Source organism: Bubalus kerabau, chromosome 3, assembly GCF_029407905.1.
Source record: "Bubalus kerabau isolate K-KA32 ecotype Philippines breed swamp buffalo chromosome 3, PCC_UOA_SB_1v2, whole genome shotgun sequence".
Classification (NCBI taxonomy): domain Eukaryota; kingdom Metazoa; phylum Chordata; class Mammalia; order Artiodactyla; family Bovidae; genus Bubalus; species Bubalus kerabau.
The window spans coordinates 182,474,581-182,490,872 of record NC_073626.1 but is presented as its reverse complement, the minus strand read 5'-3'; the positions used below and the strand labels follow the sequence as shown (position 1 = coordinate 182,490,872).

At 54.5% G+C, this 16,292-nt stretch overlaps 2 protein-coding genes across 5 annotated transcripts in view; one reads left to right on the top strand and one right to left on the bottom strand.

The window, feature by feature from the left end:
• GRHL3 (grainyhead like transcription factor 3) overlaps window positions 1-11,037 on the top strand; it is a 36,134-nt gene extending 25,097 nt beyond the window's left edge. For 3 of the 4 annotated variants that reach the window (XM_055574122.1, XM_055574125.1, XM_055574124.1), the window contains exons 12-16: window positions 978-1,012; window positions 2,176-2,264; window positions 3,055-3,140; window positions 5,657-5,721; window positions 8,855-9,099. In XM_055574122.1, the coding sequence (XP_055430097.1) occupies window positions 978-1,012; window positions 2,176-2,264; window positions 3,055-3,140; window positions 5,657-5,721; window positions 8,855-9,092 (513 nt within the window). In that variant the 3' untranslated portion in view covers window positions 9,093-9,099. Of the gene's footprint in view, window positions 1-977; window positions 1,013-2,175; window positions 2,265-3,054; window positions 3,141-5,656; window positions 5,722-8,854; window positions 9,100-10,097 lie in introns of those variants that run through there. The other variant, XM_055574123.1, reaches the window with a different exon arrangement.
• Window positions 11,038-15,850: 4,813 nt separating this feature from the next.
• Window positions 15,851-16,292, bottom strand: part of STPG1 (sperm tail PG-rich repeat containing 1) — a 54,875-nt gene continuing 54,433 nt past the window's right edge. The window contains exon 9 of the mRNA XM_055574850.1: window positions 15,851-15,927. Within this exon, the coding sequence (XP_055430825.1) occupies window positions 15,851-15,927 (77 nt within the window). The remainder of the gene's footprint in view (window positions 15,928-16,292) is intronic.

The following is a 16,292-nucleotide window of genomic DNA, read 5'->3' as shown; positions in this document are numbered from 1 at the left end:
ATTTTTCCCGACAAGGTCACACAACAATTCAGCGGCAGAATCAAGGTCCCAGCGCCCACCTGTTACTTTGCTTCCATATCACACAGTTTGACCGTTTCCACCCACTGACCTCCCCACCGTTTAGGCGGGAATGTTTTCAGAAATGGCCATCGGTTCACAAAGGCGTTCAGTGCGTTGACTCTGAACAATAAGACAGCTTATGGAGCAGCCAGTCCTGATGTCAGCCTCGGCGTACATTTAAAGCCTCTCAATGTCCACCACACCCCCTTCTCTGCCCTGAAGTGATTCTGTGGCCCCCATAGCCCAGGAGGCTGCATTAACCTGCTCTCCCCCCAACCCCAACCAGAGGCCTCAAGTAGGGAGACACCCACTTGAGGGATGGAAGCCCCCATTGCCAGGCTGCCAGCTCTCCTGTGGGAGGAAGTGGGGACCAGTCTTTGTACCTGTGAGCCTGAGAGAGGGGACCCGCGGAGCGGAAAGTCCCAGTCCTGCCTCCTGGGGGGTTGCCCTGGAGACGGCCCTCTCAGGGCCTGGGGGTCTTACCCCAAAGGACCAGCGATGGCTGCACCAGATGGGCAGTGGCAGGTGCACAGGAGGGCTCGACAAGGTTGCCTCTCCCCCTTCCATTCGCTTTGCCTCAGCTCCGACTACCTAGTTACCAGCTGCAGGCCAGCCTGCAGTCCCAGCCCTCCTGGGTGAGCTGGGACTCACTGATTTTGCCACCATTCCTTTAGCACCTCATATGTTCACTGAGTCCTGACTCATCCAGCTTGGGCTTGGTGCTTCCTTTCAACTCAAGGTCTCAGCTCACTTGAAGGGACTTATCTGAGAAGAACGAGCTAGAAAGACATTAGAACTGCCTCCCCCCAACAGCCCCCCACAGATTGTTTGTCCCAGAAAGCCTCCAGCAGCTGAGGGCTCGCCTCGTCTTCCCATGTGTCTGTGTGTGATGGAAAACGTCTCTCTCTTCCTTGCAGGCAGTGCTCTCAGCGGGACACGGCAGCTCCAACAGGTATGGAGAGAAGCAGCCAAGGGCCTCGCCTCCCTCCTGCCGCCCCTCGTTTGCTCCCAGCCTGCCCTCCCCTTTGCTGTCCCCCAAGCCAGAGGCTGGGCCTAGAGGAAGTACCTGGGAGACGCTGCCCCCAGCCCCCAAGCTAGACTCACGCTCCTTTCTCACTGAAACTGCCCGAGTTTTTATGGGTTTGTTTTATTTGAAAAGTTGGCGAATCTTTGGCGGGACACCTGCTTGTAAAACGGGAAAGAAAAAGCTTCTGAGATGGTGATGCAGATTTGGAGCGTGAGGAGGGCAGCTGTGCGGGAGGACGTAGGGGAAACCGCCCCGCGCCCCGCCCCGGCAGACTCCAAGAGGCCCAGGACGGGACAGGCGCTCGGCCTGCAGCCCAGGGTGGGCCTCCGTGTCCTTCCCGCTGTCAGCTACAGTCACTTCACCGCTTTCAGCTTCAGCTAGAAATCTGTCAGAGGAGGAAAATGGGCTCATGAGGATGAGGCAGATATGAGAGGCGGCATGGACTAGAACCTCTGTAAACAGGAAAGCACTTTACGAAGATCACATATTGTTGGTATCAGTCTCTTCCGTATAAAAGGAAGTACTGTCACACCAAATTATGTCACTTATCACCTCACAACAGCCCCAGTGAGTCAAGCAAGCAGGGGTTATTGCTTCACTTTATACACAAGGAAACTGAGGCTCAGAGAAGTGAAATGACTTGCCAAAGGTCACACAGCTATGAGATAGCAGAGGCAGGCTGAGACCTACATCTGACCTACTCCAAAACCCACAAGCGTCCCTCCTTCCACTGACTCACATCCAACTTGATTCTTTCAAAAGAGAATAATGTTGATGATGAAACAGTAGTCCATATTTATTGAGGCCCTACTGCGTGTCACACAGTGTTCTAAAAGCAGCGTGTACTCCTTCAACCATACACCTTTAGGAAGTGCCCTACTATAGACAAGGATCCTGAGAAGCTGTCACCCAGCTAGAGAGGGGCAGGGCTGGGATGTGAACCCAGCAGGCCAGCTCCAGAATCTGCTGCTTTACCTCTGCCCCACTGCTTTGCGCCCACCTTCTTAGGGTCTTCTTTACCTCTGGGGCCCATCAGCCTCTGGAATCCCCCCGGGTTCCTCACAGGCCTCTCCCTGCCTTCCCCACAGGCTGGCTCTGAAGCGCACCTGCTCGCCCTTCTCCGAGGAGTTTGAGCCTCTGCCCTCCAAACAGGCCAAGGAAGATGATCTGCAGAGAGGTAGCCTCCTGCCCCGCCCCCCATGCGTCCTCCGAGCTCACCCCCACCCCAGCTCCCCACAAGGCCTCCCCAAAGCCTCCACCTGATCCTGGTCCAGGAAGCCAGGGCTGTACCCGCCCCAGCTGGGAGGGCTTGAGGGGTTCTTTACTCTCTGAGGCTGGGGCTGGGCCAGGATTTGAGAGAAGGGCAGACAGCCACGGAGCTGGAGGGCTTCTGCCTGCTCTGACCTTGTTGGACGTGGGCGTCCTGGGGCAGCCGTAAGGCGATAGGCTTGTGGTGTTGGGCAGTCTCCCCACTTTCTCTAATGGGGGAGGAGTAGGTGGGCTTTCCATACCTAGCATTCTGGCTTTGACACAGTAAATCCGTGACTTCCTGGGAGAGAGGGACTGGAGCTAACCATCAAGAAGAAACCGACCACCAACTAAGATCAAAAGCTTCTAGCAACCTTGACCTGAGCCTTGCGCCCTGCTGGGTGTCATATCAAAACCGCCCACAACAACTCTGAAATAGTGGTGGAGCTGCCTCCATTTTCTGTCTGGATAAGATGAGGCTTAGTGATGTTAAAAGAACTTCTTCAAGGTCACAGAGCTGGCAGGTGGCAGGCCAGGGATTCAAACCCACCAGAATCAGCAGAGTCTGAGGAAGTGCAGGGATCTACAGAGCCAGGTCGGGTGTTTCCCAGCTGGCAACAGACCCTCAGCAAGGATTTGCTCTTTTTGCAGAAATTTGTCTTGGGTTAGCCCCCTAGATGTTCCCTTGTACCTCTAAAAGCCACCCCTTTGCTTCTCAGTTCTGCTGTACGTGCGGAGGGAGACTGAGGAGGTATTTGACGCCCTCATGTTGAAGACCCCGGACCTGAAGGGGCTGAGGAGCGCGGTAAGAGGCCTAACAGACCCTGCCCTGGCTGCATCCCACTCTGCACTCCCATCTCCCCACCATTCTTCACCATACAGTTCTGATTTCCCACAGGAAGACTCTGGGAAGGAATATTCTGGAACGTTGACTTTCTGCTGGCCCACCCATCCCGCACCATCTGAGGGCGCCTGTGGGGCCTGGCTGTGGGGTGGGGGTGTGGGGAGGTGTGCCTCTGAGATTTTATCTCCCAACCAGACCCTTGGCTCCACCCGGGGAGCTGCACACACCATAAATCCTCCTTAATCTGATGCCTGCTGTCTGACAGGCCAGAGCTTTTTGTTGGCTTTGCAAACCTGTTTCTGTTTTAATGGGAATGAAACCCCAAAAGGCCAGGCCCCAAAGATACTCTTTTTTTTTTTTTTCTTTCCCAGAGGGCCTCATTTCTCCAGCTTGTGGTTGGCCAGGGAGGCACTGGCTGGGGCAGCTGAAGGTGGTGTCTGGGCAAGGAGACCTTCCCCAACGCCCTGAACTGCCAGAGAGTGGGTGAAATAGCCCTAAAGCAAACCCACAGCAGCTCTGTGGCTCAGCTAAACACTGAGCAAGCACAGCCTCCCCCAGGCCGGCTGTGCTGACAGGGTGAACCACGCAGAAAAGCCAGGTGGTTCTAAGATGTCAGGATGGGGAAGGAAAATGAATGGGAAAGCACAGCTACCTTTTACTGAAGACCCACTATGTGGCAGGCATCCTGTCAGGCACGCTGCATTTGCTAGCTTACTGCATTGATTTAACAACCCTGAAAAGTGGGTGCTAGTAACGATCTCCTCATTTCCCATAAGGAAATAGTCTCCCAGAGGTCAGGTGACGTGCCAAGGTTACTAGCAGTGACAGAGCTGAGGCTCCAAACTCGAGCTCTCTCCACTCTGCTGTGTTACCCTAGTCTCTTCACACTGCGTCAGCCTGGCTTGGCACGAGGCCCAGGAAGTTGGGCTCACAAGAGGCCATTAACGTCACTAGAATATATAGAGACTCCAGATCTTTGGGTTGGACGGTACCTTAAGGGGTCAGCTCCCCATCCAGTGCCCAAACTCTGTCCTCAGTAACTCTTCCAAGCGGATGCCCACTCCTGACTGTATGCGTCAAGGATGAGGGGGCTCATTGCCTGTGGGGCAGCCAGACAAAGCAATTGTCTGTACAATATATAGTTGGAAAGTTCCTAAATTCTTGCTTAGACTGATTCAAGACCTTCCTGAGAGCGTCTAGCCACATTGCCATTACAGTAAGTAGTCTGAGAACTTTTCTTGCCTGGAGCAACCTCTGTCAGGACAGAGATCAGCTGAGGAGCCGAATCGGCTCCTCTTCTTTAGGAAAGAGAGGAAAGGCCCAGAGAGGAGGACCTGAGCCTCAAGCCTGTGGCCTGCGCTTCCCGGTGGCTCCACGGCAGCCAGCAGTCCTAACCAGCGCCATCTGACCCCACTCACCCCAGGGATGGCGCTGGGCTGAGACCTTGACCTAACCGTTTCAGTTCCTGTTCAGAAGCACCCGTGTGTACATTCCCATCATGACCCATTTTACAAAGGAGGAAACTGAGGCTCAGCAAAGTAAGGGGACTTGTTCAGAGGTCTGCAACCCCAGGTGGTGGAGCTAGGACCAGACCAGTTTTGTCTGCCCCACAGGAAGTGTCAGAGGCCTGGGACACATGGGCCGATTGGCTGGGTGAGCTCAGCCAGGGTGCTGAGGCCTCTGAGCTGCAGTGTCCTCTCTGGTGGACTAAACTCCAATGTGCTGGGATGTGATGGGGGCAGGAAAGCTGGGCTCCAGGCTAGGCCTTGGGCACACACCTTATCTTCTCCAAGCTCAGCATCCTCACCCATCAAATGGGGTAAATAATTCCTGCTAGGAAGGGTAAGTGGGTCATCTCCTCACCCCTCACAACAAGACCAGAGCATCCTCATCACTCCACTTCTGAAATAATAATGACCATTTATCAAGTACTGACATCTATTTAGTACATAGAGGAGCTGTCCTAAGTGTTATACGCAGACCGGTTCATTTAATTCTTTCAGTGACACTATGAGCTAGGCCTATTTCCACCTCCAGGATTGGTTTGCACAACTGGTCAGCCCGCCGTCAATAGGGAGCCCTCAGCGCTGGAACAATCTGGATGTCTGACCATGGCAAGGATTGAGGGGAAATGGTGGACGCCCTTTGGGATAGTTTGCAAGCACTAATCATGCTATTTGTCAACAGTTTGTTGTGATGTGGGAAAGCTTATAATATACAATGCTAAGTAAAGCTGTCTATGCGGGATATAAAAATACCTGTACACATGACCAAAAGGCAGAAAGGAATACACTCAGATACTAGTAGTGTTTATCTCTGGGGCACAGGATTATGGATGATTATCGTTTTCTTCATTGTATTTTTCTACAATCTGGGTATATATTTTATGATCAGGAAATTAAAAGCCATCATGTAAAAGACTGCTGTAAATTTAGTTTTTGGCAGCAGACATTGAATCTCCTGACTTTCTCTTCCAGATCTCTGAGAAGTATGGGTTCCCTGAAGAGAATATTTACAAAGTCTACAAGAAATGCAAGCGAGGGTAAGTGCCCAGCACAGCTCTCGCTCCTCACCACCCCCCCTCCCCTGACCCTGCGCCTTTCCCTCTAAAGCGTTGGCTCGGAGCTCCCAGAAGGTCCACTCTGCCTGGCAGAGGCCTGCGGCTCAGGGTTGAGCTGTGCTTGTACTTGGCTTTGTGGAGAGGTGGAGGTGAGGTGGAGTTGGGGTGGAGAACCTTGGCAGTCAGGCCGAGGCCTCCTGCAGAGACCAGACACTGGTCACTGTTGGGAAGGAGAGGAGTGGGAGGCAGTAGAGAGCGCAGCGCAGAGCCACGTGTCAGCAGCCCGGGCATTTGGCCATGGTGGTGATGTCGATTGTGACTGTCATTTACTTGACCACCTGCCCGCCACGTGCCAGATTCTGGGTTGTCTCTCTCATTTCACCCTCGCAGCCACACCATGAGGTAGATACCATTCCGCACTTTTCACAGATAGAGAATTGAGGCTTGGAGGTGCCAAGCAGCGTAGAGAGGGCAGGAGCGGTGGATAAAGGCACAGAGGCGGGAGGCCCAGCAGAGCTGCTCCCAAGAAGGAAATGCAGGCGATGAATCTGGGACAGGAGTTGTGACTGGACTTCGTGTTGAGGGCACCCAGCCAGGGAGGCTCCACAGGCTTCCTCCACCTGCAAGTCTGGATGAAGCTGTACCTTTCAGGGAGGCCAGGCAATGCCTGCCATGTCCCATGGGCTCCGGGGCATTAGGGCTAGGGATCACGGTAGCCTTGCTCTCTGCCCAGGAGATCCCTCCTCAGCAGGGGTGGTTTAAGGGGGTGGAGTTGGAGGTCCACATGGTGACCACCTTCCGAGGCTTCCACTCAGCTTCAGAGCCGGTGAACCTGGCCTCTGCAGCCCTTGCTGCCTCGGTCATTTTGCCAGCCCAGCAAGGGAACCCCTGTGTGGTGAGGAACAGTGACTGCCACTCCCTGCTGAGAGGCCCCCGGACCAGGGCCCTGGGAACCAGCCCCCCCCATCCTCACCCACACTCCGGACACCCTATGGCTCATTTCTGCTACTCTTCCTGGCTGTCCCTGGAAGGTGCTCAGGCTTTGCCCCATGGCACTTGTCCATGGCTCTCTCCTTTTGGAGGACTGCAAACTGAGGCAGGTTTTGTACTCAAGCTGAGGCCCCAATCCAGTCGGCCCGGGGGCCACCTCCTTCCTTCCCTCATTCCGCGCCCACCCCCACCATCCCCTCCCCTTTGGCTCCCACCCAGCCTCCCTCCCAGAGAAGGGCTGGGGCGGGGGCAGGTGGGCAGCCCTGCAGCCCCTGGGAAAGGATCCTTTGGTTTTGGTTGTATGTGTGTCTAGGGTTCTTTGTGTGTGTGTGTTTTTTTCCTTTCGAGTTTCGGTTTCAAACTGGGAACTGGAGCTCACACGCTCTCCGGAGCAGAATCCACCTCATTGCGGAGGGCAGGCTCTGCTGTGCCCAGACAGGCCCAGCCCTCTTCCCCTTTGGTGCCAGTGCCCACGCCCCCTGGCTGCCACCCCATCTGCCGCCACTGGCCTCTCTTCCAGATCCCACTTCAGGCTGGGTGGATGGGCTGGGAAACGCCTTTCTTCCGGTTCAGGCTGGGGGGAGGGTATGCACACAGAGATGCCCCACAGCCCCAGTGGCTGAGTTGCATAGTCTTTCCCTTAAGCCCCAACCAGACATGTCAACCATAATTATAATAACTTCCATTTGTGGAGCACTTCCTACTTGCCAGGCACTGGGTTGCTGCTAAGTCACTTCAGTCGTGTCCGACTCTGTGCAACCTCATAGACGGCAGCCCACCAGGCTCCTCTGTCCCTGGGATTCTCCAGGCAAGAACGCTGGAGTGGGTTGCCATTTCCTTCTCCAATGCATGAAAGTGAAAAGTGAAAGTGAAGTCACTCAGTCGTGTCCGACTCTTCGCAACCCCACGGATTGCAGCCCACCAGGCTCCTCCGTCCCTGGGATTCTCCAGGCAAGAGTACTGGAGTGGGGTGCCATTGCCTTCTCCAAGGCACTGGGTTAAGGAACCCCAAGCCTTGTCTCATGGACCCTTAGAATTTGCTGTTTCTACAAATGAGGAAACGGGTTCAGAGGAGTCCCTGGGTGATAGAGTGAGTACCTGGCAGGAATCCTGGCCTGTCTAAAACCCGTGCACGCACCCACTATTTTATCTTGCCTCCTGCATGTTCCTCTAACTGCTAAGCAACGTGCCAATAAAGCTTGTGGCCAGGCCAGCGGATTTATTTTCCCAGCCCCATAGCTCAGGGCATCACCCAGCGGCCCTTCAGAAGCACCCACACCCCATACACGCCCCAACCATGAAAACCCCAGGCCTAGGATTGTCTGAGATGCCTAAATGAGAAGACTCCCCCAAAAAGTCTGTCAGGAGAGCAGAAGCCAGGCTCATTAGCTGCCTCCCTCATCTTTGGAGCAGGCTATTGCCATCACTGGCCTCGCTTATTTTCATAGAACCTTCCAGAAAGTCCTTTGGACAAAGGTAGATACAATCAGCTTTACAAGCACCACTGAGTGCTTGAAAGATTAACATATACCTTGTTTTTGCTGGCAGCTGGCCAGGGGTTCTCTGTGAACCAGGACAGAAGACAGCCTGAAGCTGGCAAGTGACAGGAAGCCCACATTCTGGGACAAGTCCCTGTCTCTAGGGCCCGGCTGTCACTGACCCCTGAGGGGAAGAGGTCTGGGGGCCTGTCTGGTGTGCTGACCCCCATCCCTTGTGTGCGGGAGTGTGCTCTGGGCCTGCTGGGAGGCCCTGCCTGAGAGGTGGGTGCACACAGGGCCCTTGGCCAGTGCCCGGTGCCTAGAAGCGCTCCATAAATGCCACTATCAGAAGCTAACAAAAAGCCCCAATGCTGACAGAGCGCTCGCACTTCCAGCCCTGGTCCCCTCTGGTCTGTCTGCTGCCTGCATCCTCCAGACCACGATCCCTCTCTGAAGTGAAGGCACTGCACTCAGGACCCAAGGAAGCCAGATCTTAGAATTAGATGCTGGCAGTCAGCACCCAGGCCTCGGAGCCTGAGCCCAGACCTCCTTCCAGAGAGCAGCAGCTGCTCAATGCTACTGTAGAAACAGCTGGACACAGGCCACAGGCTTCAGCTTCCCTGTCTTCATTGCCTCTCCTGATCCAGGGGATTCAGGGAGGACAAGGTCACGCCTCTCCTGGGATCCCTGGAAGCAGACGGCTGGCTACCGCCAGGAGGAGGAGCACGGGAGTCTCAGCCCCACTCCTGCCCAACGCAGATCATCTTGCCTGATCTTGAACTCTCCCCCAGCCCTGGATTTTACCTTCCTTTTATATGCTCCTTCCTAACTTGTATTTGTAGGGTTTTGTTATTTTTCTTAAAAAAAAATTACGCAGTGGAATGAGACAAAAGTCCAGATTCCAGTTCTGCCATTTCTTAGTTGTGCGACACCAGGCAAATGAGTGCTCAGCTTCCCCATCTGTGAACTGGAGTAATACGATTATCAGGATTCATTCTCCCAGGCCCTGCTAGATTTGAAACTTCTAGAGGGATCTCTGTGTGTGGGCCCCTGGTTTTGTTTGGAACAAGGCCTTGCACTTGGCAAGACCTCAGCAGATGCTGGTGAAGTGAATGAGGGGAAACACCCACCCCCATCACAAAAAGGAAGCTGCCTTTTGCACAGGTCAGGTCACAGCCTGGCGGATCCTTCACAGGGGAGGCGACTCCCAGAGGGATGCCCTTGACTACACTGTGGCCTTGACCCCTGCAGAGGGCCACAGCCCCAGAGGCTCTGTCCCTCTCAGGTTGGCCCAGGTCCTTGTCTGAAGAATGTGAGGGGGAGAGGGCCATGCCCCTCAAATCCACGATGGCATCCCTGAGATGTCAGCTTCCGGGGGTGGAACTGGGGGGCCCCTTGTGGCACCAGCTTGGGGACCAGGCAGGCACCCCGGGGCGACATGTCACAGCCTCCTGTTGAACCCGCCCCTCATGGGCCCACCTCCACACTGCCTGCACTTGAGCTCACACTCCACATCCAAGTGCACAGCCTGGCCTGGTAACTAAGGTGCGCTGCATCTTCCCCACATCTGTGTGTTATTTGCTCACACACAGCGCGTGTGGACATTTGTGAAGAGAGGCAATCTGGTGCAGTAGGTAGGGGGTGGCCGCCCGCAGGTCCGAGTTTGAGTTGGGCTCGTCCCCTGGGGAATTGTGTCCCCCCCCCCCAGTAAAGAGGGGCAGTGAATGCCCCCCGTGAGGGCTGTTTTGAGGTCGGAGAGCAAGTCCAAGAGGCGCCGGAAGTGCTGGGGGCCCCCACAGGTGGTCACCATGTCTGTCACCCTTCACTCAGAGGCCCTGTCAGGGAAGAGGCCTTTCACCCTCTAAGCACGCCTCTCCTCTCCTCTCCCAGAATCCTGGTCAACATGGACAACAACATCATCCGGCATTACAGCAACCACGTCGCCTTCCTGCTGGACATGGGGGAGCTCGACGGCAAGATTCAGATCATCCTTAAGGAGCTGTGAGGCCTGAGTGTCCACACCCACAGGCCTCTTGATGTGGGCTCCGGGGGTGCGGAGCTAGCTGGGAGGTGGCCCCGAGCCACGCACGACCACTCTTCAGGCCCCAGTGCCGCTACTTGAACGTCTTCCCTGAGTGAAGAGGCCCTCGACCCACAGACACCAAGGCCCGGAGATGCCCCGGGAGGTGTCCTGATCTGAAGCCCCATGTCGTGCTTGAATCTACCCTCTGCACTTCTGGCCAGACGACGCCGTGTCCGTTAACCAGCCCAGCGGCGTTTGCTCCTCCTCAGACCTTCTCCCCGGCCCGTCTCCCTCAGGCTGCCCGTTCAGGCTGGGGACGCCAGCCCTGTCTCCCCAAGCTGACTTGACCCTTGGACTCATTCTTGACTCTTCCAGTCAACTTCAGACCAATGACTTCTCACCCTTTTGGCCACTGAGTTAACTGTCAAACACTTGATTTTCCAGTGCAAATGACTTTTAAAAAGACAGTGTAGTGGACATACTCTCCACATAGACTTAACTTCCTCAACACAGGTTGGAAATCAGAGCTGATTGACTGGAGCAAAGTGGCCCCTGTGTGGAACAACCTTCATCCCCACTCGCTGTTGTATACATTTCTTATTTACAGTTTTCACTTATGTTATATATATATAAGTATATATTGTATATATAAGCAACATTTTATATTTTTCATGGATACATTTTTATCATTTCAAAAAATGTGTATTTCACATTTCTTGGATTATTTTTTTAGCTGTTATTCAGTTATGCATTTTGTATACTCATATGCTATTTAGTAATAAAATTCTCCATATGTATTACTTCAAATGTCACATTTGCTCCTCTTGTGAGAGTCTTCCAGAAGGAAAGGGTGAAAGGAAACAGGGACTCTCTCCTCCTCTATCCTGTGAGCAGTTTCCTCAGACTTGAAGGATGGTGGTCAGTGCTGGGTCCCGGTGAAAGAGGTGCCACCCTGCAAGGCCACGGGTCCTGATTCCCAGCATGGGCCCTGTAAGGCCTGTCCTGTCTGGCTCCACAGGCGGACGTCACCACCTCAGGGTCACTGACTCTGGAGGTGAAAGAGGCCTAGGATGCCCTCGCTGAGGACCTCACAGCAGGGCAGCAGGCAGAGCCCAGGGCAGAGAGTCGTGGACCCAAGCTCTCCACCAACTCGCTTTTCCTGGAGCTGGCTCCTACCTGCTCACAGACTCAATCGTGAGCTCCCCCCAGCTCTGAGGTCAGTAACGTCAGTATGCTGGAGAGAGTGTTTACACCCCAGGAATTGACAGGTGCTACAAATCAGTCTTCATTTTCCCTGGAAAATGGGACAAATCATCCTTCCTTCCTCCCGCCCTTCCTTCCTTCCTTCCGGCTTACCCACACACTCTGCCTCTAGTCCTCATCCTCTTTGGCTGTAGAACGACAGGCATGTTCTACCTGAGTCATCAGGTAGCTGTCATCTTTAGAGTCCTGGGGCTCACTGGTGGGTCTCAAACCCCCCACAATGTGGGGCATGGGACAGCAGACAGTCCTTGGGTGTCCTCCCCAGACTTCATTCACAGCTGCTCTGCTTTTATTCATGTGCATGATAGATTTCTCATATTAACTTCTGTCTGAACTAAACAAGTTTGAAAACCATGGATGTCTCTCCAAAGGCCTTCCAGCTCTGACAGCCAATCCAGAGTCCTAATTCCCATTGCCCTGGGGCCAGGACTCAGGTCAGGCCAGGGAGGCTCAGCCCTAGCCAGAGAGCTCAGTAATCAAGCTACATCATTGTCCAATGCAATGCTTTTTGAAATTAAGGCAAAAAAAAAAAAAAAAAGATAAAATATCAAAACTTTGAAGGGAATGTCAGTATTGCAGATGTTTTCCTTTGGCCTCAGACTCCGGCACTGCTTCCCCAGCACTGGAAGGGACCCCGTGAAGCACCCAGACTGCTCAGCCCACTCCAGGCCTCGCTGCTGCCGCGACATCACCGTGAGGATGAAAGCGCAGAGTGTGTGGAGTGTCAGCACACTGACAGGCAGGCCAGAGGCGCTCAGCACCTGTTCCTTTCCTTCCGGAACCACCGGAAGCAGGAAGGTGGTCTTCTCAACCTTGACTGCACCTTGGAATTCATCACCCCGGCAGCTTTTATCCCTGCTGCCCGATCGCACCCTACAGCAACTATATCAGATTTTCCGGGATTGGGGCCAGACCTCAGTAACTTTAAAGCACCGCCCCCCCAACCCCACCCCCGCCACCGCCGTTACAACAACATGCACTCAAGGTTGAGAACCACTGCTTCAAAGAGGTTTAGAGCAGTGGTTACCCCGGCCTTGAGCGCACATTGTAGTATCAGTGCTTATACAGACCTCGCCACCTCTGAAACTTGACAGGGTCTGGAAGGGACTCAGGCACACAGGGAACCATGGGGACCAGGGCACAGCCTACTGCCGAGCTCAGGAGTGAGTCCTGGGGTTCCCCATATACGCCCTCCACTTACAGCCTCCAGCAAAGCCTCTGAGGCCCACTGCTCACCCCTCCACACGGAGAGACAAGGCAGTCAGTGCCTTAGGAAGGCTGTTGGGAACTCAAAGAGAACCCTGGAAGCCTTGAGGAAATGCTGCCCTGCCCTCCAAGAACATCAGGGAGCAATGGGCAGCTCCTGAGCCCGACAGCGGCCGTTCGGGGCTTGCCTTTCCTTCAGAGTGGAAAAGGCAAGAGGATGAAGGCAAGTCTTCTCCAAAGAGGGGCCACTGTATAAAGCCAGCTGGTGGCTGGTAGAGATGTCATCCTCTGCCTGTGGGAAGCTTCGCGTGGTAGATAATGAGTGAGCAAGGGGAGAAAGGGATGGATGAGGACCTCAGGAGACAGGGAATGAAGGAGTAGTGAGGAGATGAGGAGAAGGAAGGAGGGAGGGAGGGGAGGACAAGTAAGCTGACAGGCAGATAGATGAACGCATGGAGGCCCAGATGAAGAGTTCAACAGTTGAGTATATTCATGGAAACTGGGCTTCCCCAGGGGCTCAGTCGGTAAAGAACTCGTCTGCAATGCGGGAGACCTGGGTTTGATCCCTGGGTGGGGAAGACCCCCTGGAGGAGGGCATGGCAACCCACTCCAGTATTCCTGCCTGGGGAATCCCATGGACAGAGGAGCCTGGTGGGCTACAGTCCACGGGGCTGCAAAGAGTCAGACACGACTGAGCGACTCAGCACAGCACTAGGCCTTTGCTAATTTAAGTGTGGTCCAAGGACCAGCAGCATCGGCATCACCTGGCAGCTTGTTCAAAACACACCCAAAACTAGTACAATGCTTTATTTCAATTATATATCAATTTAAAAAAAGATATGTAGGCTCTCGAGCCCCACCCAGGTCTATAGAATCTTGGAATAAGATTTCCAAGTGATTTGCATGCACATTAAAATTTGGAAAATACTTTATTAAAATATCAGTGTATCCTAACCCTAACTAGACTCTTTGTAATCACACCAATAACTTTCACAAAGATACCACAGCCCAAACCCTACCTCAAGTCAGTTAAATCAGAACTTTGAGGCTCAGGCCTGGGCAGTATGACTCTCGAACAGCTCCCGAAGTGATCCTACCATACAGCTGGGGCCTGGGGACCCTGGGGCTGGACGGAGCCGTGAGCAGCCTACGAAATCTTCAGAGAGGCCGGGTACCACCCAGACACACCCTCAGAGCTCAGGGTCTCAGCTCCAGCCCTGTCTTCTATGAGTGAGCAGCCTGGCCAAGAGCAGCCCTGATGGTAGCCCTGCCATTCTCCTCCCAGGGTGTCTGCTTTCCTGATCCCACTGGGAGGAGTTTTTACAGAGACAGTCCTCATCTGCACCTGGTGCATGGCCCAGGTGTCCCCGAGAGGAGCAGCCTGTCTTCTTCAGCCTCAGGGACCCCAGGGCTGGTTGCTTCCAGCCCAGGGACCAGCTAAGGTCCGCTGGGGTCAGAGGGACCTAAAAGTCAAGGCCTTCAGGTCCGGCGGTATTGTCAAGAGTCAAAGAAAGGTGTGGCTTCAAGTGTCAGCCTTTGGGGTCTTCCAGAATTCCTAGTGCCCAAGTGGACAGCTGATGACTGCAGAAGAGTTTCCTTTTTAGCCTGAATAAAAAATTTTTAATTGAAATAAGGTTGTTAACATCTCCAATAGAGAACTTTCAGGTTTTAAAATTTCCCAGGTTCTCTTGAAGAATCTGCAGATCTGGTGATACGTAGCAGGCCTTTAGAGGGACACCGGGCTCAGCTCCCGGACCTCCTCTCGCCTCACCTGTTTCGCTCCCTGCCTTGCCCACCCAGCCCTGGAAGTGCTTGACCTTAAGCCTCCAAATTCTGCTCCAACCTGACCCCTAGGAGAAGCTAGGGTCAGAGCGGACGCAGCACAAGGTGTCTGCCTTTAGGTCCAGACCCTGGACGCTCCTGGGGCCACACTCCAGACTGCCTCCTGGTCACCCAGAGCAGTGGGGTGCTTGCCAAGAACCTGAGGCTTACAGCAAGGCCAGCTTTTGTGAGAAATGAGAACTCAGTTTAATTGGACACGCTGTTCTAGCCTCCTCCTGCCCTCTTCCTCAGCAGCCCGTCCCTGAAAGGAGAAACAGTCAGTGGCCAGTTCCGAGCTAAAAGTCATGGAGCAAAGTCTAAGGAGAGAGTCAAGGGCAAGCGGGGGCACAGGGAGGTGTAGGAGAGGGCAAAGGAGGCTTCCACTTACAAGTCAAAGCCATGGGGGTGGGTAGGGAAGGAGGGCTGTGTGGTTAACTCTAGCTCCTCTGGGTTCCTTGAGAATCCCTTTTCCTTGCCAAGGGGGACTGACTTGGCAGGCCCGAAAACGTTCAGTCAAGGTCATATTCAACTTGAGCCAGAGGTGAGGGGGACAGAGACCGGGCCAGGGAAGGGGAAAGCCGGGTGAAAGAACCTACAGGCGCCCCTCAGAATCTCTGTGCCCGGGACTCTGGCCCCCGAGGCTCCTGCCTGCACCTGGCCCTTGAGCACAGAGCCGATAAGAGGACGGGTTGGCCTCCCCTGAGGGAAGGTGATGAGCTCAGGAGACCACAGCGATGCTGCCATTCTCTTCATGAGGTGAGACACGAGGCCTGAGCTGGGGGGCAAGGGTCAGGCAACCCCTCCAGGTCCCTGTCACTGTGCCTCTAGGCCTTCCTGGCCCCTAGAATTCCGGGAGGGATGTGGAGGTCAAAGGCCAAAGGATGGGAGGGTGCCGGGGCCACGGCCGCTGGGCCCTGGCTCATCATCAGGCTTTGGGATGGGGCATCGGCTGGTGGCGGCCTCCTCTTGGAGGCCGAGCTTTGCGAGATGCTGGAGACTGAGCGGGGAGGTGTGCAGAGCCGGCCTGGACAGGTGCGAGGGGTAAAGTGACAGAGTGGGGGCTCTGTCCACCTCTCGCTTCTGCTCAGGAATCCACTGGGCTCAGTGCAGCGTCGGGGCGGGGGGAGGTGGGTCTCCATGCTCCAGGGGGCAGCTCAGGACGAGGACAAGCATGGCAGTCTGGTTGCAAAAGCAGGCCAGGGATGAGGGGAGGGGGGTGAGGCCACCCCATGCCATCAGCTGGCATACACACATGAGATGGGCACTCCATGCTGCCCCCTGGGGTGCCTGGGTGGGTGGCCGGGGGTCTCCGTGAGCTCGAATGCGGTAACTACAACACTGGGATCCATTTGTTGTCCTCATTGTAGAGAAAGGACTGCTTGCCAGGGAATTCCGGCCTGTACGTGGCTGTGGGGAGAAAGAGAGAGCGTTGAGAAAGAAAAGGCCAGTCCTCAAGACACTTGGCGTCAGAGAGGGCGGGACCCCCTGATCAGGCCCCCCGTATCTGGCATCGTGGGGAGGCAGGGAGGTAGGGACTGGCCCAAGGTCGTCGAGCTCTGAAACTGGCTCGGGTGGAACTCAAACTCTGGTTTCCCACCTTCTTCAACTCACTAACTTCTTTAACAGAAGAAAGTTTGCAAAGGAGTTGTATAAAATTTGAGGGCAGCTGGGGAATGAGGATAGCAATAGTCTTAAAGAAGCTGAGGGTCAGCTTAATGGGGTTTTGCTTTGATTTAGTTCAGAAATTAAAACAACAACAACAACAACAAAAC